The sequence below is a fragment of the Anomaloglossus baeobatrachus genome, chromosome 3 (assembly GCF_048569485.1).
Source record: "Anomaloglossus baeobatrachus isolate aAnoBae1 chromosome 3, aAnoBae1.hap1, whole genome shotgun sequence".
Lineage (NCBI taxonomy): Eukaryota > Metazoa > Chordata > Amphibia > Anura > Aromobatidae > Anomaloglossus > Anomaloglossus baeobatrachus.
This window is the reverse complement of record NC_134355.1, coordinates 664,220,229-664,243,918: the sequence shown is the minus strand read 5'-3', so window position 1 is coordinate 664,243,918 and position 23,690 is coordinate 664,220,229. Positions and strand designations below refer to the sequence as shown.

The following is a 23,690-nucleotide window of genomic DNA, read 5'->3' as shown; positions in this document are numbered from 1 at the left end:
AGAAGGTGGCAGAGTGAGTAACCCGGGCGTAGCTGGGATGAACCAGGCTGGAACCAGGTGTCCTTCAGGCTGACTGATGAGGGTGACTACCGACTCGCCTTCCTTAGCCCTTCTGTGGTTTGTGGTAACCCCGACTTTTAGTCCCTATGGGGGTCACCCAGGGAAGTAGCTGCTCCCCTCGTTTGTTTGCCGTTTGCTTGTCGCCTGGACCAGATCACTCCAGCTGCTTGCCTCCTGTGAACTATGGGCCCTAACTGTGGCTACGTGGCTGCGGCTTTTGTGGTGTTGTGGCGTGGGCGTTAAGGGCCCCACACCGGCAGGTTTAGCAAGGAAAGGTGGATCTATCCCCGCATCGGGATCTGCCGCCCGTTTGGGCCTGGTACTCCCTGACAGTCTCCTTACTTTCCACTACACTGCTCTCTCTCCAGCTGTGTGTGGTGTTCGGGCAGCACTACCAGGTGACCGTTCTCCCCCGTCGGTAGTCACTGCGCGGACGCTGTTAGACTGTAACAGCTCCAGGGTCTGCTTCTGCTCTTCCTGGACTGCACACTAAACTGGCTCACTCGTGGGACCTGCACTGCTGCTCCTGTCTGAGCTCCACTTCCATGCTCCTCACTCCTCCACACGCTGCTTCAGACTCCTTTCTCCTCCTTCTCTTTTCCCTTTGTGCCTGCCTACGCCACCTAGCAACCAGGCTCTCTACCACACCCCTTGAGTGGAGATGGAGGCTTCGCCCCCTCCACTCCTCAAGTGGAGGTGAAGGCTTTGCCCCCTCCTGGGATCCCCAGGGGTCCTCTCAAAGGTACATGTGTGAGACCTGATCACTATGCGCCTGTGTAGTCACACCTCGGTCAGCCTTCTGGATTACCTGTATTGTACTGTCCCCAGCATGGGTGCAGTACTCAGTGGTGCCTGACCAGGTCAGGGGCGCCACATTCCCCCTTAGTTATCACCAGCACGTCCTCGGGCTGCAAGACAACATTTTAAAATGCATAAAACAGTAAAACATGGTAAAACATTTTAAAACCACCAGGTACCATACATCACCACCCTCCACCCACAAGTCCGTTAACCCACCCAAAACCCTCGCACGTTGGCCGCGCCTTCAGCCACTTCTGGCAGGATGTAGAGGCGGCTTTCATGGGCTGGTGGTCTTCAGGGTATACCTGGCCTGGTGGAGCCGCGCCTTCAGCCTCTTCTGGCAGGATGTAGAGGCGGCCTCCACAGTTGGTGCTGACCAGGTACCCTCTTTGTGGTGGAGAGCCAGGCCCCATAAACAGGCATGCTCCCTGGTTGCAGGCGAGCCAAGGCCCCATAAACGGACGTGCTCCCTGGTTGCAGGTGAGCCAAGCCCCTAAACAGGCTGGCTCTGGTGGTGGTACCTCTGGGGTAACTATGTACACTGCGAGAGTTTGTGGCTATAGCCAGTTCATAGCCTTAAGGTTTATGGGTTTCTCACATTAGTTCATGTGGGCACATGCTTAAACTTATAAACGTTGCAAACTGGTCAAAACTGTAACTTGCTGTACTTCTTTCTTTACTTTACATAGATTCCTCCTTACCAGGGCTTGGGCCTGTAGGGCTGCGGCACCTGTTGTTTTCTTCATTTCTCTCATCATCGGAGGTAGTCTCATCAGTGGGTCCTTTATCTTTCCTTTCTTCTTCTGTGTCTGTTTCTTTTTCTGTGTCTGTTTCTTTTACAGGATTACTGTAGGGATTTCTGGAACATGGTGTAACATCCAATGCATACCATCCTCTTTCTCCCTGATGCATTGTGAATTCCACTGTATCTCCCATCTGTAAGTTTCTTCCTGGATGTCCTCTAGGCAAATGGGCTCTAACATCCCTTCTATTCACAAAGATGCCTTCTTTCATGCCAGGTGCAACTATGAAGCCATATCCTGATTTCAAGCTGAAGTCTTCTACTACACCACGACAAAGTGGGCCTCTAACCTGGGATTTGGCCCTTCTCAAGAACCGTTTCTCTTCCAAGTCTCTGGCCATGACTTCGTCTTTCTGCTCTGGAGACTGCGGTGCAGGGGAAAACCTTGTTCTGCTACGGCGCCGTGTCCTACGGGCTGGGTTCTGCTGGGTTGCGGCTTCACTGTTTGCAGGCTCCCAGGTGAGGTTTCTGGACAAATCTTCCTCTTCATCCCAGCGGGAATACGGCAGCATCTCTGGCTCTGGGCATGGATCCACTGCTGATGGCTCCGGGGTCAGCTCCTCAGCTTCCTGGCCTCCCCTCCCCCTTAGTTCTTCTGAGCACTCCTGTTGTGGCAGCGCCGGGGATGGGTGGTCATCAGCAGGCCCTGGCGGAGGACTCTTTGGCGTGGTTACTGCAGAAGTCGCCTTGGGGGTGTGCGGAGGGAGCAGGTACCGATCCACCATCTCCTGTGGGAACTGGGCCTCTAGGTCAGCCTTCAGCTTCCAGTATTCGGGGTCCTCTCCTATCAGGGACTTCCTAGCAGGGACTTCCTTAGACTGGGGAGCGGTGTCTGCTCTGGCCTTGCAGGCCGGGGTAAACAGAGGTACTTTCTTGTCTTGGCGGGCCGCGCCTGACATGGCGGCGGCCTGGTCTTGGCGGGCCGCGCCCTGCATGGCGGCGGCCTGGTCTTGGCGGGCCGCGCCCGACATGGCGGCGGCCTGGTCTTGGCGGGCCGCGCCCGACATGGCTGCGGCCTGGATCAGCGTTGCAGTTGCAATCAGGGTCGCAGCTGGAGTCTTAGCGGGCGTCGCTACTGTGGCCGGTTCTTGGCGGGCCGGGCAGGGCATCGCTGCGGCGGCCTGGATTGGCGTCGCAGCTACGATGGGATCTGTGCAGGCTGGGCTGGGCGTCGCTGCAGCGATCGGAGCTTGGCGGGCCGCACCTGGCGTGGCTGCGGCCTGGTTCAGCACCTCGCCTGCGGCGTGGATGAGCGTCGCTGCTGCGGTGGGGTCTTGGCGGGCCGGGCCTAGCAAGGCGGCGGCCTGGGTCAGCGTCACACCCGCGGCATGGATGAGGGTCGCGGTGGCAGCCGGATCTTTGCGGGCCGGGCAGGGCATCGCTGCGGCGGCCTGGGCTTGGCGGGCCGCACCTGGCGTGGCTGCGGCCTGGTTCAGCGTCGCCGCGCCGGGCGCCTCTTCAGGGACCGCGGGCGTGGCAGCAGGGGTCGGGGCACTCGCGCTGGCAGGGGCAACACTGGACTCACCCATCGGTGGCACCATCGGGGTCTGAGTCGTCGCCGCTCGGTCTGGCACTCGTCGCGCAGCTTTTTCCTCATAGGCCTGCACCGCGGCAGCCATCTCCAGAAGCTCCGTGCGTTCCTCTCTGATCTGCTCTACGACCCGGGTCTCCAGTCGGTCGCAGAACTGGGCAAGCTCCCGATACCACCAGGCAGCGGAGCCTGGTTCTGGGTTTCTGCGTTCAGACGCCATTTCCTCTGCGCCTTCTTCTGCACGATTTCCCAGCAGTGGACTCGTCGCTGCCTCCAGTAGCAGGCTCTTCAGTTTCTGCTCTGCCTCTTCCAGCAGCAGGCTTCTGGCTCCCTTTCTGTCCCGACGTCTCTGAACGCCTCCGCTCTCTTCACTTGCGAGGTCAGGACTCTGCAGGGGATCTCTGGGTAGCCACACCTCTTCGTGGGCGGTAACTTCTCCCAGCGCGGGCTGCTGTTGTTTTTCAGCGCGCTTTTCATGGTGGCAATATGGCGGCGCTTCCAATTTTTCAAGCGGACCGCCCAGGCACATGGTCACCTGTCTGAACAGGTCTAGTCCTTATCCTGTTCGTGACGCCAGATGTGAAGCCCCACAAGTGCTGTGTCGGTGCATTACCTTCAGGGACTCCACGCAGCTGGATCTTGTCACAGGTAGGAGATCTTCTTTTAGGATTGTCGTGACGCCACTCTCAGAATTGCGGTCAGTGGGGACCGCCACTGCAGGTTAAGGGATGCCTGGGGCTGATGGTGGGTGCAGCCAGTTGTAATAGCCTCCTGAGAGTGAGGCAAGCCCCAGGGCCCTGTGTAGGTGTGTAGAACCACAAGGCGCAGAATAACTCCACACAAGCAGAATGTCTTTTAGGGGTTTTACTCACAGAAGGTGGCAGAGTGAGTAACCCGGGCGTAGCTGGGATGAACCAGGCTGGAACCAGGTGTCCTTCAGGCTGACTGATGAGGGTGACTACCGACTCGCCTTCCTTAGCCCTTCTGTGGTTTGTGGTAACCCCGACTTTTAGTCCCTATGGGGGTCACCCAGGGAAGTAGCTGCTCCCCTCGTTTGTTTGCCGTTTGCTTGTCGCCTGGACCAGATCACTCCAGCTGCTTGCCTCCTGTGAACTATGGGCCCTAACTGTGGCTACGTGGCTGCGGCTTTTGTGGTGTTGTGGCGTGGGCGTTAAGGGCCCCACACCGGCAGGTTTAGCAAGGAAAGGTGGATCTATCCCCGCATCGGGATCTGCCGCCCGTTTGGGCCTGGTACTCCCTGACAGTCTCCTTACTTTCCACTACACTGCTCTCTCTCCAGCTGTGTGTGGTGTTCGGGCAGCACTACCAGGTGACCGTTCTCCCCCGTCGGTAGTCACTGCGCGGACGCTGTTAGACTGTAACAGCTCCAGGGTCTGCTTCTGCTCTTCCTGGACTGCACACTAAACTGGCTCACTCGTGGGACCTGCACTGCTGCTCCTGTCTGAGCTCCACTTCCATGCTCCTCACTCCTCCACACGCTGCTTCAGACTCCTTTCTCCTCCTTCTCTTTTCCCTTTGTGCCTGCCTACGCCACCTAGCAACCAGGCTCTCTACCACACCCCTTGAGTGAAGATGGAGGCTTCGCCCCCTCCACTCCTCAAGTGGAGGTGAAGGCTTTGCCCCCTCCTGGGATCCCCAGGGGTCCTCTCAAAGGTACATGTGTGAGACCTGATCACTATGCGCCTGTGTAGTCACACCTCGGTCAGCCTTCTGGATTACCTGTATTGTACTGTCCCCAGCATGGGTGCAGTACTCAGTGGTGCCTGACCAGGTCAGGGGCGCCACAAATGCAGCGAAGAAGTCCCTGACCTTAGCTACACAGACGCTGTTATCTGTAGCTGTTAAAATCTGTTACCACGGACCTGACTGTCACCTAAGGCTCTGAGCCTGCCGGTATTAGCCCTTACAAGGGCTAATAGAAACTTCTATCCCTATTCTGTATAGCGCTGTGTATAGAGCGTGCACAGCAGTATCGGAGATAGGAGCTACGCCAGCGGTGACTGACACCCAGACGCAGAAGAGATAATGACGTCCGGACGGGCAGATACCCATTTTTATAATGCAGGGAAATGTGACATGGACATCCTATCACACATGCCGTTGCTTCTCTGGCTAAAAGTCCACTTAGCTGTGTGTGTGTCTGGGATTGGCTGACATGCTGGCCCGCCCCACTACACGCGCACGCTTAGGAAAGGAAGACAGGGGAAAAAAAAATGGTGATCACCGTTATCCCAGCAGCAGTGATCTGAATGCGCTGTTCCCGCACACTATACGCTGAAATTTCATAATAGTGTGAGTCACAGAGTGACATACACTATTACAGCGGAAAGCCAGCTAGTAATTAGCTTGGCTTTTTGCTGCTAGAACCGTTCTCAAACGTATCTAGAACTATCGAGCTTTAGCAAAAAGCTCGAGTTCTAGTTCGATCTAGAACAGCCCCCAAAATCACTCGAGCCGCGAACTGGAGAACCACGAACCGCGAACCGCGCTCAACTCTACTCTTTATTACAAAAGCCATAACTTTTTTATTTTTCTATCATCTGAGGTCTTGTTTTTTGTGGGACATGTTGTACTTTTTAATGACACTATCCATTTTATCATATGATGTAATGGTAAGCAGGAAAAAAAATTCCAAATGTGGCGAAATAGCAAACATCCCTGAAATTCTTATTTTTTCTGCTTTTGTTTTTTAATGTCTTTATTCCAAAAGCCATAACTTTTTATGTTTCTGTCATCTGAGGTCTTTTTTTTTGTGTGATGTATTGTACTTTTGAATGATACTATCCTTTTTATCGTATGTTGTAATGTTCAGCAGGAAATAAAAAATCCAACTGTGGTGAATGGCAAAAAAAGTGAATGTCTGCACTTGTTCTTTGTTATTTTTTATGTACAGCTTCTATTTTACCATAACACTGACCTATCAATATGATTTTCCAGTCAGCACGACTAAGAAGATACCAAGCATGTATCGTTTTAGGTTTAATTAAATGGTGAAAAAAACTCAAACATTTTGGAGAAAAAAAATCTTGCTTGTTTCATGACTTTCTGGGACTTTTTGGGATCTGGCAGTGTGACAACTTGGTGTTTGTGCCTTGAGCTGATGTTTTTATTAATCTTATTTTGGGAGATATACAATATCTGGATTGCCTGTTATTACATTTTTTTCTGTCGTGTGCTGCCGAAAAACTGAAATTCTGGCGTTTTGATTTTTTTCTCCTTGCGCTGTTTACCAATCGTCTTAATTTATTTTATCTTTTGATAGATTGAAATTTTTGAATGCAGGAATACCAAATATATATTTTTTATTATTATTTTTTTTATTATTTTTTAATATGGTAAAAGGGGAGATGATTTGAACTTTTGTTTTTTTGTTTCTACTTTTTACTGTATTTAATAGTCTCCTTAGGGGGACTTGATCCTCCTATAGTCCAATGACTTGTTCTATATACATCAATGCTGGATACAGAAGAAATCATAGTGTACTATAAGGGCGCATGCGCACGTATCTGCTGAATATCCTGCAGCGATTTGACAGCACATGTGCGCTTCAAATCGCTGCAGAAACACTGCATAATGAATGTAGTTTTGCTGTACAAAAAAAGCCGATTTCCTGCGCTCTGGCTGCTGCCCCCACCATAGACAGAGTGGGAGCTGCATCCAAAGCGCACGGAATAATTGACATGCTCATTTTATGAACGCACGAATTTTGGTCAAAATTTTAGCACTCAATCGCTGCGTTCATAAAAGCAACGTGCGCACGTCTCATGCACAATCTACATAGATTGTGCTGGGGACGCAGGACGCCTGCATTTACGCTGCAGTGCAATACGCAGCGTAAATGCATATAATTACGCAATGTGCGCATAAGCCCTTTATGCCGTCCATGGGAAGGATTACTGAGATGGCAGACACAAGGGTCGTCATCTGCCACCTAGCTGTAATGATAACTGATTACTGTCCTGGGATCGTGTCATGGGAGCGCTGATTAGGGGTCAGAAGAGCGCGCCCCCTGGCCAGCACACATTAAATGCCGTTAGAGATAAACAACGGCATTAAACAGGTCACCAGCCGCAGGTGCAGTGCTGCTCCAATCGCAACTTTTAGAGGCAGATGAAGACTCAATGATTCAGCCGTTATCTGCAGGGAAAGATGTGGGCTTAGGCTGTATTCACACGATCGTATGGCAAGCGATATGCTAATGACCCTCGACTCCCACTCTGCTGCAAGTGTGAGGCTATGTGCCCACGGGAGTTTGTACCTGCGGATATATCTGCAGGTACGTCCGCAGGTTTCCCGCAGCTGCTCGCCGGAATCCGCAGTTATTTTTAGCTGCGATAGTACAGCGAAATAGCTCGGTAAACCTGCGGGCATTCAGGATGTGCCACCCCCGCGTCAGCAGCCTGCCTCCGCTGCTTGGATCCGATTCCACGGTGGCTCGAGGGGTTTCCGGACCCGGGGGTCGGGGTCGGGTGGCCACTCAGAATTAAAGGAGGGTTATTTACAGGGGATTGTAAGGATAGTTTGTGACGCCACCTGTGGTGCTTGGTAAGGTGTAGTACCACCGCTGCATGGGAGGTACCCAGTCGCGATGGTGTGGGCAGCCAGATGTTTAACTTCTCCACAGGTAGGGGGAATGCCCCGGGACTCGGTGTTCGTGAAAGGGATGTGCCGTTGGGACAGTCAGGGATCATTTTAGTACTCACTCAGTCCAATAACGCTGACACCGACAACCGTGGTAAACCAAAGTTCTTAGCACCGCTGCAGCAAGCAGGGAGCATGCCTAGATCCCGTGCCCGTTGGTGTTGCTTGTTAGCCTGTGGCCTTTTCCGTGGCACCTCACTTGTAACTGGTCCCTCTAGCATAGAATTATCTGGTCCTGCTCACCAGTATGGCTAACTGTGTGAGCTTGCTCTCAGGGTTCACGTGTGGGATTTTCTGGACTATGTAGTGGGAAAGTCCTATCCAGCCTCGTTGTGCTAGTACCCCGATTTTGGAGCGGGTGGAGAACGGATCTTGAAGGCTCCATCCTAGTTGGGTAAATTGTCAAGATGCTTGAAGCTCCTTCTTGACCTAGAGTCCACGTACCTCGTCGTGCCCTGGTCTCTTCCTCTATCCAAATCGCGGTCCCGGGAATCGCACACTCTGGTGACCAGTCTCGCTCCGCCATCTTTGCTCTGCGTCGTCCAGGAACGATATGGCAGAGTCCTCGCATCCAAGCTTCTCTTCCGCTGTTGGACATTCTGGCACGCCCCCTCGGTTTCTGCTTCGCACTCCTTCGCGCGCTGGGGCCCTCTGGGAACTTCCGGTTCCGGCCTCACACTCAGGACGAAGGGCGGGACTTCTGCTTCACGCATTTTAACGGGGAAGAAGGCGTTTTGGTGCAAAAAGATGGCGGACTTGACGGGAAGAGGGATTTTGACTCGCGGTTTTCGGTTCTAAGGCACACTAATCCTGTTCAACGTGCCAAAGTTTCAAGGGTGTGCCGCCCCTGCGTCAGCAGCCTGCCGCAGCTGCTCGGATCCGGATCCGCAGTGGCTCGAGGGGTCTCTGGCCACTCGTGGTTAAAGGGGGGTTATTTACAGGGGATTGTAAGGACACCTCGTGACGCCACCCGTGGTGCGTGGTAAGGTATAGTACCACCACTGCAATGGGGAGGTACCCGGTGGTGATGGTGTGGGCAGCCAGATGTTTAACCCTTCCACGGGTAGGGGGAATGCCCTGGGGCTCGGTGTTGGTGACAGGAAGTTGCTGTTGGGACGGTCAGGGATCACTTTAGTACTCACTCAGTCCAATAACGCTGACACCAACAACCGTGGTAAACCAAAGTTCTTAGCACCGCTGCAGAAGGGAGGGAGCACGCCTGGATCCCATGCCCATTGGTGTTGCTTGTTAACCTGTGGCCTTTTCCGTGGCACCTCACTTCTAACTGGTCCCTCTAGCATAGAACTATCAGGTCCCGCTCACTTGTATGGCTAACTGGGTGAGCTTGCTCTCAGGGTTCACGCTTGGGATTTTCTGGACTATGTAGTGGGAAAGTCCTAGCCCTCTCATTGCGCTAGTACCCCGATTTTGGAGTGGGTGGAGAATGGATCTTGGGTAAATTGTCAAGACGCTTGACGCTCCTTCTTGACCTAGAGTTTACGTACCCCATCGTGCCCTGGCCCCTGCCCGGTGACAGCACAAGGCCGCCGGCTGTCCTCCTTGACAGTCCGTGCCCCTTGTCACGATCCCCCTGCGACCGGGGTCCAGCTCCTACCAGGCCCAGACCAACGTCTGCCACCTAGTAGTACCAAGGAGCCAAGCTCCTGACCTCTCCTCTTGAGAATCACTTCACAACTAACTGTCTCCTAACACTCTTGACCTCCCCTTTCCAACCACCGAAATGGGCGACCCTATTCCCTTCAGGTCAGCCACTGGTGTGTCTGGTGGGTGTGGTGCAGAGTGTTCCTAGGATTGATTGATTTGATTAGCTTGCTCTTGGCAACACCAAAGGTCAGGGGCCCGTAACCAAGGAGGAGGTGGATACTGTGTAGAAGGGCAGATTTCACAATACCCTCTGATGACCTGATAGGCCAGGGGGTCACAGTGCGACTTACCTGCGGAAGTCCCGGCCTCTATCTCCATAGTGGAGGGCCGGGATTTCCGCAGGTAATTCCGCAGAAGTAATTGACTTGAAATTACGTGCGGCTGCGGGACATCCGCAGCATATTCCGCAACCGTACGTATCCGAAGTATGGACACAGCACTCCCCATATTCCATAGGATAACATGGGGAATCTCTGTACATGGTCAAACCTGCGGATTTATCTGGAAAATCCAGAAAATCTGTGGATTTTCCGCAGATAAATTTGCAGGTTTAATTTCCCGTGGGCACATAGCCTAAGGTTATGTGCCCATGGGACAACGTACTTGCGGAGTTTGCCACACTTGTTCCGCAGGTTTAGCGAAGCTGCTCCCTGGTATCCACAGCTATGCATTGCTGCAGGATTCGAGCATTTTTGTTGCGGTAAACCTGCGGGACAAGTGTAGAAATACCTGCGGAAGTCCCGGCCTCTATCGCCATAGTGGAGAGGTGGGACATCCACAGATATTTCCGCATGAATAATTGACATGCAGTTACGTGCAGCTGCAGGAAATCCACAGCATTTAATGTAGCTCCCTGCAAACCCAGGTAGTTGTACATGTAGGCCCCCGCATAACACCTATGCCATGAAGGGTTAAATAAGCCTACCTGAAACCCTAGTCACCCCCCTCAGGGAAGGACGGACACACCAGTGGGTGGGACCAGGCGGTTAGGAAATGCCCACCTACGGGTCTGGAGAGCCCGGGGTGGGAAAACAATCAGATTAGTTCAGGTGGAGTTCAAGTGAGGAGTGAAGTCTCGCAGGTGCCAGGGTCGGAGCCCTGACACCTTGGCTAGGTGGCAGACGGTAGCCAGAGTCTGCAGGAGACGGGAAGACGGCAGCCGGAGATCCGAGGTGGACCGGGACAGGGTTGGGGCCCGCTGGAACCGACACCGGAGAACCGACCCGGAACCGTGTGCACAGAGGGGGTACTTGAACCCTGAAGCCAGTACCAGCACTGACGCCTAGCTAATTAACCAATTGAGGGCAGGATTACAGGTCCTGTCCCAACCTATGTCCCGAAAAGAAGACAACCACCCACAGAGAGGGATAGGGCAACCGCCAGGGCCCGAAGATCCCAAGGGTCAGCGTCAGACTGGCATGGATCCCAAACAAAGGATCGGGAGCGGACTCCTGTGTTTCACATCGGGAAGTCCTACCTACAACACAATGAGTGCAGAGGAGAAAGAGACTTTCACTACCAACCCGGGTGTTGGATCAGATACACCCATCTGCGGCAGCCGGCTACCATCCCCTTTGTTTACCACAGGACTTGTGTGCTTTATTTGACCGTGAGTAACATTCCCGGACTGGCCGGGTATGTCGGCCCCTGCAATCACCATCCTCAGCATAGAGACATTGGGCCCCGGGACATCCATCCCTACCCACGGATGGGTTAACATCCAGCTGCCAGCCCAACATCCCCGGGAGCCTCGCAATGGCAGCGTTAGCAGTGGTGCTACATCTCACCACACAGTGTGAGTGGTGTCACAGACATTCTACAACCAATCCTGTATAAATACGTCCCCCCTTTTTGTTCGCACGACCCACGGGTCCGGAAGACCTCTCGAACCGCACCGTAGATCTGGATCCGAGCAGCACCGGCTACTGGCACGGGGGCGGCACATTTCCACAGCCGAACATACCGCAGCATTGATACAGCAATCCCCAAATCCCATAGGATAACATGGGGAGTGTCTGTACTTGCGTAAACCTGCGGATTTATCCAGAAAATTTTGCCGCGGGTACTTTGTCCCATGGGCACATAGCCTAAGCCAGGTGTCATGCAACTGTAATCCGATACTGTGATCGGATCACAGCTTTGGAGGAGAGGGAGGGATTCATCTTCCCATCTCCTCCATTGTCAGCTGATTCAATTATCCCACTGCACTTGGATGTCATCTGAGTGCAGTTCAATGTTTCACTCACACCCATAGACGTGTATATATGAATTGAATTCAATATGGAATATTGAATATGGATGAGAAAAACAGCTTACCATCTGCTCTCCTCCATTGACCAACATTGAACATAGAAAAATCCAGTTTTTCATCGTTGCGTAATAAATTTTTATGCTAACTCCATTGGAGGTTTTAAATAATGTAATCACTCCAATTGACCAACATTGGTCCGAGTGCAATGTGAGATTTTCTCGTATTGCACTCATTTTAGTCATACGACCTTTTGAGAGTTCCCTTAGGCTATGTGCCCATGTGACCATGTACCCGTGGATATATCCGTAAGTACGTCCGCAGGTTTCCCGCAGCTGTTCCCCGGAATTCGCAGCTATTCATTGCTGCGGGATTTTAGCGAAATATCTACGGTAAACCTGCGGACATTTGTGTGACTTACCTGCGGAAGTCCCGGCCTCAATCTCCATAGTTGAAAGGTGGGACATCCACAGGTATTTCTGCAGGAATAATTGACGTGCAATTACGTGCGGCTGCGGGACATCCGCAGCATATTCCACGGCCGCAAATACCGCAGCATGGATACAGACACTCCCCATGTCCCATAGGATAACATGGGGAGTGTCTGTACTTGCGTAAACCTGCGGATTTATCTAGAAAATCCAGAAAAATCCGCAGGTTTTCCGCGGGTATCTGGTGCCATAGGCACATAGCCTGAAGTACCATTTACACACAACGATATCGTTAACGAGATATCGTTGGGGTCACGGTGTTGGTGACGCACATCCGGCCTCGTTAGCAATGTCGTTGTGTGTGACACCTTTTTGCGATCAGTAACGATCGCAAAAAGGTGTCAAATCTTTCGTCGTTTACACGTCATTCAAATTTAAAAAATCGTTCCTCGTTTGGAATGCAGGTCGTTTGTCGTTCCTGCGGCAGCACACATCACTATGGGCGGCCGCTTAGTGACGCCGAACGAACCTCTCCCTTAAAGGAGCGATTGTTTGGCGGCCACAGTGACATCGGTGAACAGGTAATTGCGTGTGACGCTGCCGTAGCGAGATTGTTCGCTACAGCAGCGATCACCCCGTGATGCACCACCGACGTGGGCGGGTGCTGTCGCTCGCGACATCGCTAGCGATGTCGTAGCGTGTAAAGCCCGCTTTAGTGTGTGGTCCATCCTCAAAGACAGGGAGACAACTCATGAAGTACATAACACGTTATTAGTCACAGAGGGGTTAAAATATATTATAATATATATTAATATAATATATGATATATTATATATATTACATATATATATAATTTTTATTTTTTTAAAAACAGCCTTCTACTTGTCTCGAGCAATGATGACTTTATGGATCAGTGCTCTGTAGGGAGATTGATCTTATGCAAGCTTAGGTAGGTCCACCAGGGTCTTCTCAAGCCAAAAACTCTATTAACTGTATTATAATTAGTTAGGACATTCTGTTAACTATTCAGTAATGTAAGTAAAATATCATCTTAATTTTTTTTTTTTTTTTAGACATTTATTTTTTTCCCCTTTACATAGTTGTCTATGGGACACATACATGTCCACGCCATACTATTCTAGGGTTAATGCTTTGCTTCTCAGGTGCTGTCAATATGTGATGTCATCTAATTAGTGAGATCTGTCAGTACAGAGAAAAAGAGTTAGCACACCAGGAAAATTCCTCCATATATAATGCAAGGTGTCTCCCAAAAGGGTACATAGAGCCAAGAAAGAGGAAAATAAGGAGATATAGCCAAGGTAATGGAGCAATTACAATACTTTTATAAAGATTAAGCTTACATATAAAAAAGTAAATAATAAACAGGTAATGATAAAGGTGAAAAAAGAAACATTTTTTAAAACATTATTAGTTAGTACGAGGGCAGCATGGCTTGGTCATGGGAGCTGGATGGATTGTGTTAGTGGATGGTAGCATGGTGGTTAATTCGTGGGTAGTTAGCACGTTATCCCATTATGGAGTTTGGTGTTGGGAAGAATGAGGTCTGGCGGGCCTGATTTGATGTTACCGTAGGTGGTGGGCAGCTTTGGGCTGCTGCTGGTGAACTCTGTTAATCAGCAATGGTGGGCTGCAGATGGAACAATAGAGTTCCTTGGACATCCGTGATTATGGGGGGGCGGGGGCTATGCAAGTTATGATTCGGACTTCAGGATTGGGTTCTTGTGGTGTATGGAGTGTAAGTTGTGTGGCTTAAGGCCATCTGGTATTGTATGTTTGTGTGGTTGGGCTCATGGTATATTTGGGCTGGTGAAGTTCTATTAAGGGTTTGCTTAGGGGGTTGTGGTGCGCCGGTCTCCCGGCGGAAGGGTATTTGGTTTTTAGGGTGCAGTTCGCTACGGGAAAAAAGTGGTGCACCTTACGGTGGTCGGCTTTGAGCGGGTACTACGGTATGGCCAAATTTTTAATTTATCATGGGGTGTGATATGAGGGCTCAAAGGGGGTTGTGTGTTACAGGGTTTTCTTTAAGAACACAATGCCCGGACATGGTGTTTGGAAAAGTTTGTGTCTCCTGATGCCCATAGATTTATATGAAGTCAATTAGGCTAGTGGTGTGGGGGTAATTTTCCAGTGTGCATTGTTGTGCAGGGAATTTGTCGTTGGTGCGGTTTGCGGAGGAAAATGGAACGTGAATTGTTAGGCGGTGTTGTTGGGGACCTTCAGGATCGAAAGTAATAGGGGGAGGGGGGGGGCGGGCAAGGACGGTACCTCCCTATTTCCCTCTCCTCTTGGTTAGGCTGCAAGGACGGCCTTATGGAAGATTTGAAGGCTATGGATCATAATAATTACCAAGTGGGGGCCACTTTAGCCGTTTCCCGGGGGAACTTGGTTCGGGTTCGAAGTGGCCCAGTCGAGTAGGCAGTGCGAGTGTGATCCTGTTTGTTGTATCTCAACTCCAGTTGCGGTTGAGTCCAGCTGGAGACAGGAGGAGGGGGCGTGGTGACGGTACAGTGGTTATTTGGTTGGTAATGGGGAGGCCGATGGTACGGTCAGAATTGCATTTAACTGGTTTAGCTGATGCCGGTGGGTCATGGCGGGGATTCAGGAATGGTTTGGGAGCTTGCGGCATGATTCCGGGGTGTGCCGTCAGAGGTAGCAAGGGAGCCAGTGACGTGGCTGGGTTCCTGTCGAGCAGGAGGCAGGGTCACTTAAAAGTTGTTTAGTATTATGGGGTGGTACCAGCTTCTAAGTATGGTCGTGTGGAAAGCAAGGAGGTGGTTTCTGGAACGTTTGTCTTGGGAGCCGTATCGTATGTCGTGGTATCAAGAGTGTTTTTTGGTACGAGGTGGTGGCCATGTTATGGGGTGGAGTAAGGTGAACTGGTAACGTTGGATGGTGCATATATGGGATACTCAGAGTTTAAGTTGGATGGAAGGGTTTAATGGTTGGTTTGGCTTGCAGGTTGGAGGAGCAAGCGTTGGGTGTGTGGGGGTCCAGACCATGCAAGGTGTCATGTGACCTGTCCTGTAGCGGGGATAGGTCTGGTCCAGAGTTGGTTTAACGGATAATGTTATTTGATTGGAGAGTCACTGGTAGAATATTGTGGCTCCAGTTATAGGGATCTTGCAGGCATGGGGTTCTGCAAGGTTGGGGTATTGACCCGTAGGTGATTAATACCTCATCTCTGGCCCAGTATGTGTTGCGGCCAGCGATTATGCTTTGGTGGTGGATGGTGGTTTCCGGACCGGCCCTACTCACGGTTACCTATTGTATTACATACTGTATTATGGTATTACCTATTGTTAAATCTTGGGGACGGCCGTTGGACGGTGCCCCCTTGTGTTAGTGCGTAAACAATAGGCAATAAAGGACTGCTGAGGCCAATTCAACCAAATCATAAGCAGTGTCGGTGTGTTATTTATACAGGGTAGTGGTAATTGGGAATAATAAAGGAATCGACGACCGGAGAATCCCTCCTGGAATGTCATGTGCACTCTACCTCACTGAAGCCGGGAAGCTTACATCCGGCATCAATTTAGTGCACATGATCGGAAGTCCAGGGGACTCCGGATCATGCGCAATGCGCATTTATCCTCTGCTGGCCGCCATGAAAAGTGAAGTATGTGCGGCGAAGCTCAGCATTCATTAGTATGTTAGCACACCCAGAGGGGCATGCTTACATGCAATGTGGGCCGACCAGCCAAGGGAACTAACACCCTTGTGACTAGTCTCTGACCTCATTAGCAAGGATATTTATAAATACTTTTTCTAAAGATCTTTAGCTATGCTACTAGATACAGGGACAGTTACGCAGGGACTAGCAATATGCAAAGTACTGCTCGTCTCGTAGTTCTGGGTGCATATTGCACCTGACAGGGTCCCTTTTTTTTTTTTTTGTTTTTTTTTTTTTTTGTTTTTAAAACAAAGATAACACAATAAATGAGTGAACAAGTTATAGATTGGCTAAACGTTGCTGCTTTCTATTCCAGGACGGACACAATCATCATGTTCGCTATTGACCTTTTCACGGTTTTTGTGGGAATATTTTTTGGCCTGTTTTTAATAAAGATGTTCAAAGGCAAAAGTCACAAAAACTTCCCGCCTGGACCCAAACCCTTGCCGATCATTGGTAACTTGCATATCTTAAACCTGAAGAGGCCGTACAAGACTTTCCTAGAGGTATATAACATTTATACAAATAAGTATAATATACAACAATAGCACAAATAGCTGTACTGTAAATTTATAGGTGTGTAAAAAAAAAAAAAAAAAAAAAAAAAAAAAAAATATTCCATCTGTGAATGGACCTGAATTATTTTATTTTTTTTTTTTTTTATTAAATTCTTAAGTTAATTTCTAGCTCCCCAGAAAATTCTCTTCCCAACAGCCCCTCTTGTACCGATATTGTTTGTAGTATATTGTAATATACTCCTATTCTCTCCTATTCACAGCTCTCTAAGACGTTCGGCCCAGTGTTCAGCGTGCAGATAGGAAGCAAAAGGATGGTTATACTTTGCGGATATGAGACCGTGAAGGACGCGCTTGTCAACTATGCAGAAGAATTCTCCGAACGACCTGATATCCCCATATTTCAAGACCTAACAAGGGGATATGGTAATTTTTTTTTTTTTATTCTCATTTTCGTTCCACAATCTAAATTTTGCAACCTACACGACATCCACTCAGAATGGCAGCTAATTACAAACACCATAAATCTACAGTCTAGATCTTCGTCTTATCTACCCATTCGGGAGCAATAATTATCTGTATTCGCATTTGTACATTTACCATCTTATACTTTTATGTCTCTGTATATTTGACGTGTGCTATTTTTTACAAAAAAAAATCAGTTTTCGGATGCTTTACATCTACTGACCACTCGCTCGAGCATCGCTGTGCTTGGGTACGCTCAGTGCTCAGGCCAGTGCGAGCCACTTGTAGTGTTTGGCTGTCACTGGGGTTAAAAAACAAATGGTTTTCAGATGTAGTCTGCACTCCCCAAAAAATGGGGGAACTCTGCCTTCCCTCCCCCGCAAGTGCTGTTTATGGCTGGTTGCATGTGGGCAGAGACTCAAACTGCCATGACTTGTTGACAACCCCTGTTGCTGCCATGACTTGTTTCCTGTGAATGCTAGCAGAGTGCCATCACTCACAGGAGATCAGCATGTCTCCTGATCAGAGCATGCCGAAACATTGCCCTGATCAGGAGAAACGATCGAAGTGTGTAGGTGTGACGCCCTGGACTAGTCAGGTCGTCCCAGGTAGTCACACACAACACCACACCCCCTCCCGGTTAGGTGACATCAGTCAGACTAAAAACCTTGTCACCACCCTCCAGGTTTGATGTCCACACCAGGGGGGCGGAGCCATGAGGTTGGCTCCACCCACTGAGGAATTCACAGGCCTGAAGATGGGAAAACACAGACACAAGTTCAAGTTGACAGTGCAGAGTAGTTTTGACAGTGAAGGAGAGAGGTTGAGTCTAAGGGCAGACCTGTGCCCAGGCCTGCCATAGACTACTCCGGTGGCTGGGTTGGAGCCCAGTCACCTTTGGCAAGGAGGCAGACGGTGGTGGCCACCTGCAGGAGCTGGGATTACAGCCGGTGGAACCGTAGGGACCGGGGTCGGGCGGTGGCCCGCCGGTACCGAAACAGGGAACCGATTGGAAACCGGAGCACCAGGAGGGGTACTCAGACCCAGTATGAAGCCCTGAACCGACAGGGCCGAGTCAAATCAACTGATTGCGGACTGGACTTTAGGACCTATCCCACACAAATCCCGTTAGAAGACAACAGCCCAACCGTACAGGATAAGGCCACCGCCAAGGCATAGAGACCCAAAGGGCCAGCGTCTGCGGGCAAACGGGCTCCTATGGCATATACAAGTCGGGGAGCGGACTACCGGTGTCTAGGCATAGGAGTCAAACATTTACACACAGAGGTGCAGGAGAAAGGCGGAAACCACCAACCTATACCGGGAGAAGCTGCAGCCGGCTGCGGGCCCCGTTCATCACTCCGTTTGGTTTACCAGAGACTTCAGTGTATTGTGTCAGAGTGAGTACACCAGTGCCTTCGGGCCGCGCACCGCGCTGCACAGCATCAGCATCCAGAACGCACCCGTTCCCACGCCTCAGCACCTCCCTTGGGTTCCCGGGACCATCACTCCCCTACCCACGGAGGGGTTAACACCAAGCTGTGCAACACTGTCCCCGGGGGGCCTAGTTAACGGCAGCGGTGGTGTCCATCTATTCACCACACGAACTTACATCCCAAACCACCGCGGCCCCGGCCGTGGAACCACCCCATCAAGTTCCTGCGTGTAGCGCCAACTCCCTTGCAGAGCAACGTGACTCCCGGGTCCGTGAGAGGCTTGAGCCACCACCCACAGTACGAGCACGGATCCGAGTGGCTCGGCGGTCGCAGCCGAGCCCACGGGGCGGTACATAGGCATAAAGTCAAAATCATTCAAAAAATTTTAAAATCTCCCCTCCTTTGCCCCATTGAAAACAGAAACAATAATAATAAAAATACACTTATTTGGTACACACATAGTTAATAAATGGCTGATCTGTCAATATATAAAATTGATCTGATCGGTAAATGGCTTAACGAGAACAAAAATCAAAAGGCCAGAATTACTTTTTTTTGGTTACCGCAACATTGCATTAAAATGCAATAACAGGTGATCAAAATGTTATCTATCCAAAAATGGTATAATTAAAAATGTCAGCTCAAGGTGCAAAAAATAAGCCATCAAACAGCCCCAGATCCGGAAAAATAAGAATGCTATGGGTCTCATATGGCTACAAAAGCGCAGTGGCAGAATGAATGGTGTAATTCAAAATACAACTTGAACTGCAAAAAAAAAAATGGCTATAATGGGGGGAAAAAAAAAAGAAAAAAAAATGATGGCTCTAAGAAGAACGGGAGGAAAAAGTGAAAATGAAAAACTGAAAATGACCTTGGTTTGAAATGGTAAAATGTCCGAAACTTGGGACTGTAAGTATTAGGCTACACTCACACTTGTGTATATTCTCTTATGCAAATGACATTCAGCTTAAACTCTGCTTTGTGTTTCAGTCGACTGTCATTTTTCTGTGATCTGATTCCATCACATGCAAGAATTGGATCACGGGGGAGAAGGTGAAGAGATTCATTTTTCTATTGTCTGTCGATGTATATCAGGCTGCACTTGGCTGACATTAGCATGATGTTTTGCACTCACCCATAGACGTATGAGTGCTCGCCATCCGATATAGGCTACTAGTCGCATGGGGAAAAAAAAATTCTACTCGAACTGCCTTGTAGGATAACATTGGGCTGTCTGATAAAACTGTGGATAGCATTCAACCATGTTATATGCTCATGTGAGCAAATCCTTAGTGTTGACAGAATTTTCCAAAATTCGCACATTGCATTTTGCTCAAATTTGTTCTAGAAAATTTTTTTTGCATAAAATTCATTAGAAGTCAAATTAAATCAAATGTGATGCTCTGATGTTTATCCAGACCCCAGACTATAACAAACATGGATTGAAAAAATTGAATTGAATATGCCTCTCTGGCTTTGCCCATTTTTGTGCATCTCCCACTTGGTGGTCCCAATCTTCGATCACAGACCACTGGTCGTCTTCAAGCCATAGGTTACATCAGTCTCTGCCTCACATTATGTCCTGACAAAACAATCACTGATCTCGGGGAGATCAGCCAGAGAAAACACTGCCGGCAGCCAATGAACGGCGCTCAACACAGTGAAATCCTAGGTGCATTGCCTCCTGGGAAATATGAAATCAAAAAAGTCCGTGGAGGCTCCACAGACTTTTTTTTTTTTTTAGTCACATTATGTCCTGACATGCATCTGGCTGTGATGTCCCAATATAATAGGTCTAGTGGGTACTGCAGGCACCAAGGTCCCAAAAGTACCTGTGGCATAAAGAAGGCAGCCTGTGAACGAACATTGTTCTGGAATGACTAAGTGGGGAGCTTCTGGGACAAGATGAGAGTTGGGTAAAGGGTGGTGGTGGCAGTGGTGCCGGTGGTGCCCTTTCTAGCCTTTTCAGATCCAGCAAATCAAAGCTCGACTTACATAAAATTGTAGCTTTTGTCACTACATTATATAGATATTTTTGTAATGTATGACCTCTTACCATACAAGCAGAACATGAGGCATTACCTATATGCTGGCTAGCCCAGTCATGGTTCAAGATCCCATCTATGAGATTGGAGTGCATTGATGGTGCCATGAAAGTCATTGGCTGTCCAATCCAATACCATTGTGTAATGCAGAAAAAAATGAGTGTTTGTGATGTTGGCAATGAGGTATTTTTTTCTATACAAACTGGTAACATTAAAAAAAAATAAAAAAAATCCTACAAAATAATTTTTTCTTTTTGTTTTTTTCCTTTTGTATCTATTCCATCTGTGACATGAGATGTTTTGGCTTTTTAATGAAGAGTCTGGGCATTGATTTGAGGTATGATCATTTTCATTTGTAACTTTTTCATTGAGTTCTGATGCACAAATTGTGAGCAAATTTGAGTTGAAAGTATGAAAGTGTGTGAAAAATAGGTTTCCTCACAATAAATACCTTATTGTAAATGAAAAATGAATGAAAAAGTTATAAGCATTTCCTATGGCTCAAGGGTTATCTATTTAACAGCACACCATGAGGTCAGTTATGGTATTACACCTAAAAATGATGGGAATTATTTTCTCATGGTAGAAAAACTGGTAAAAGTTTACATGACCATAGGGTGGTACCTGTTTGAGTATAAAGTAAGTAAAAGGAAAGTGAGCAGGTTTTGTGTAGGCACAACAACTATGGATGCTTGAAAATATTAACTGCTGCCTCATGGCTGGTGGATATTATACTCAAGGATTGTAGACAAAGTTGGTCGATAACAAAACCTTAATCTGCACTGTGGTAATGAACAATCCTTAGGGCCAAAATGTGTTGAAGGTTTGTTTTTTGTTTCAACATTGAAATAGTATAGTTTTTCCTTCACCCTATGACGGTACCACGAGAGAGGGATCCACCCTTCAAGGACAGGACGTTTACAGGATAAAAAAGGCTGTACATCTCCCCGCATCAGTTGGTTTCCTGTCCTTGAATGGGGAACCTAAGGATAATGGTGGCTCTGGAGGGCCATGAAAGAGATTTCCGTCATTAGTGCTTGGAGGAAGGATAAGTCCTTATTAGTCGTCTTTCAGGATTGTCAAAAAGGGCAAAAGGGTGGGTTAAAGTCTAAAAATCTACTCTCGTGAGGTGGATCAGGGAAGCCATTACTTTGACTTATTCAGTTAGTGGTGAGGTACAGGCAGGTCTGAAGGCTCACTCCACGAGGATGGTGGCATCTTCATGGGCAGAAAGAGCTGAAGTCTCCATTGAACAGATCTGCAAGATGACTACGTGTTTTTTGCCCTCAATCTTTTACAGACATTATAGGTTAGATCTATCCTTTTCCTTTTCTGACCTCCCCTTTTGGGAGAAGGGTTCTTCAGGCTGTGGTCCCTCCCTACAGTTTTCATATTGCTGTTATTCTCTCGTTGTGCCATCATAAGGTGAAAAAAAAACCCATAATTACCGTATTTTTCCGCTTTATAAGACGCACCGGATTATAAGACGCACCCCAAATTTTGACACACAAAAGGTAAAAAAAAAAGAAAAATGGGGTCCGTCTTATACTCCGGTGTTCTCTTACCGGAGAGGGGGCAGCAGTAGTGGTGAAGCTGGGTCACAGGAGGCAGAGGTTGCTCTTGCAGGCGCGGCGGGTCAGTGGCAGCGGGGTCCGTGGTGGCAGGCGCGGTGGCAGGAGCAGCGGGTGAGTCGTGCAGCAGGCCGGTGCAGTGAGTGTCCCAGTGTCCGCGGTCCCGGTTCAAATGATCACAAAAGGAGGAAGGGCACCAACCCGTGGGATCTCCAGGTATACAAAAAGCTATGCCAATTGAAAAAGAAAAAGGTATACCAGACACAGGATCACCACAATTTTATGTTACATAGAAATGTTATTTTTATTGTACAAAAAACACACATGTCTCCCAACCAGGAGTATAGAACACACAAGGATTTGATTAAAAACACTTAAAAATGCCCATGGCACAATAAACCAAAACACATTAGGGAACATCAATAACTATATGTAAAAATACAATGCAAATAGCTTCTCCTTCTTTATGCACAATAGATACACCTATACATTAGAGATGATACATTGGCCTTGTACTATTGATGTATATTAGGCAACACAGTCAGTTCTATTTCAAACAAAATAAGACCACCATCCGTGATCCATATAGGGTCTTTGACGAAATACCCAATGTCTCAGTTTCATGCTGTAGAGAGACCCATTGTCAGTCACAGGGTCCTGCACAGCATAACAAACTATGTGGGTCTGACTGTGTCAGCACTGATACCAGACAAGTAGCGATCTATTTCTACCCAGACAAGTCAAAGATACTAGACCTGCACTAAGCATTAGTATAACCTTGTCTGTGTTTACTACCCATAAAGTTGAAGCACAACCAGCAGTATGTCACGCTATATTAAGCACCCAGAACATGAGGAAATTGCTGTATTTTAAATGACCCAGTGTGAGAACATGGAGTCTCACACAATCTGCTAGTTGTCACTCAGGGCAGACCAGAACCTTGTGCTAGTAGCAAGTATTTAGCCAAACCAGTCTATACTCACTACCTGTGACACACCGTTAGGATGGAAAAACCATATCAGTATAGGTGGCATAAGGAGAAGGGTTCCCCAATGGAATGACCCCACGCGTATCGCCACCTCTAAGGGTGGCTTCCTCAGGGGAAAGAGAAGAAGAGCAGCTCCCGGCGCCAGCATTTGAAACTGGGACCACGGACAAACTGGGTAACCTGCTGCACAGCCGCCCGCCCCGCACGCACAGAGTGGCAAGCGGCCGGGTACTTGTGCGTGCAGCAGCCGGGTACCTGTGCCTGTGTGCGGGAGGCAGCCGGGTGCCTGTCAGTGCCGGCTGCCGCCCGCACGCAGGCACCCGGCTGCCGCCCGCGCGCAGGCACAGGCACCCGGCTGCCACCCGATTGCCGAACAGACAGGACCCCCAGGTAAAGCTATTTTGGATTTTAAGACGCACCCCCCATTTTCCTCCCAAATTTTTGGGAGGAAAAGTGCGTCTCATAATCCGAAAAATACGGTACTTATCGATAATGTGTTTTGAGTTTTTATTTTTTTTTTTTTTATTTTATTTAAGGGACCCATGACAGAACCCTTATATTCCCTCCCTGCACTAGGGTATTAATTTATTCAGTTTGAACATCTGATTATTTTTTTTTTTTTTTATCATAGTGTTGTGGTGGTATATGTTGTATTAACCTTTTTTCTGATGGAGATCCTATCATGCTCTGTAACCAACTGATGCGGCACGGTGGCTCAGTGGTTAGCACTGCTGTCTTGCAGTACTGGGGTCCTGGGTTCAAATCCCACCAAGGACACC

At 49.0% G+C, this 23,690-nt stretch overlaps 1 protein-coding gene across 1 annotated transcript in view; it reads left to right on the top strand.

The window, feature by feature from the left end:
• Positions 1–23,690, top strand: part of LOC142297394 (uncharacterized) — a 181,706-nt gene that overhangs the window by 17,190 nt on the left and 140,826 nt on the right. The window contains exons 3-4 of the mRNA XM_075341620.1: positions 16,208–16,397; positions 16,670–16,832. Coding sequence (XP_075197735.1) covers positions 16,208–16,397; positions 16,670–16,832 — 353 coding nt within the window. The remainder of the gene's footprint in view (positions 1–16,207; positions 16,398–16,669; positions 16,833–23,690) is intronic.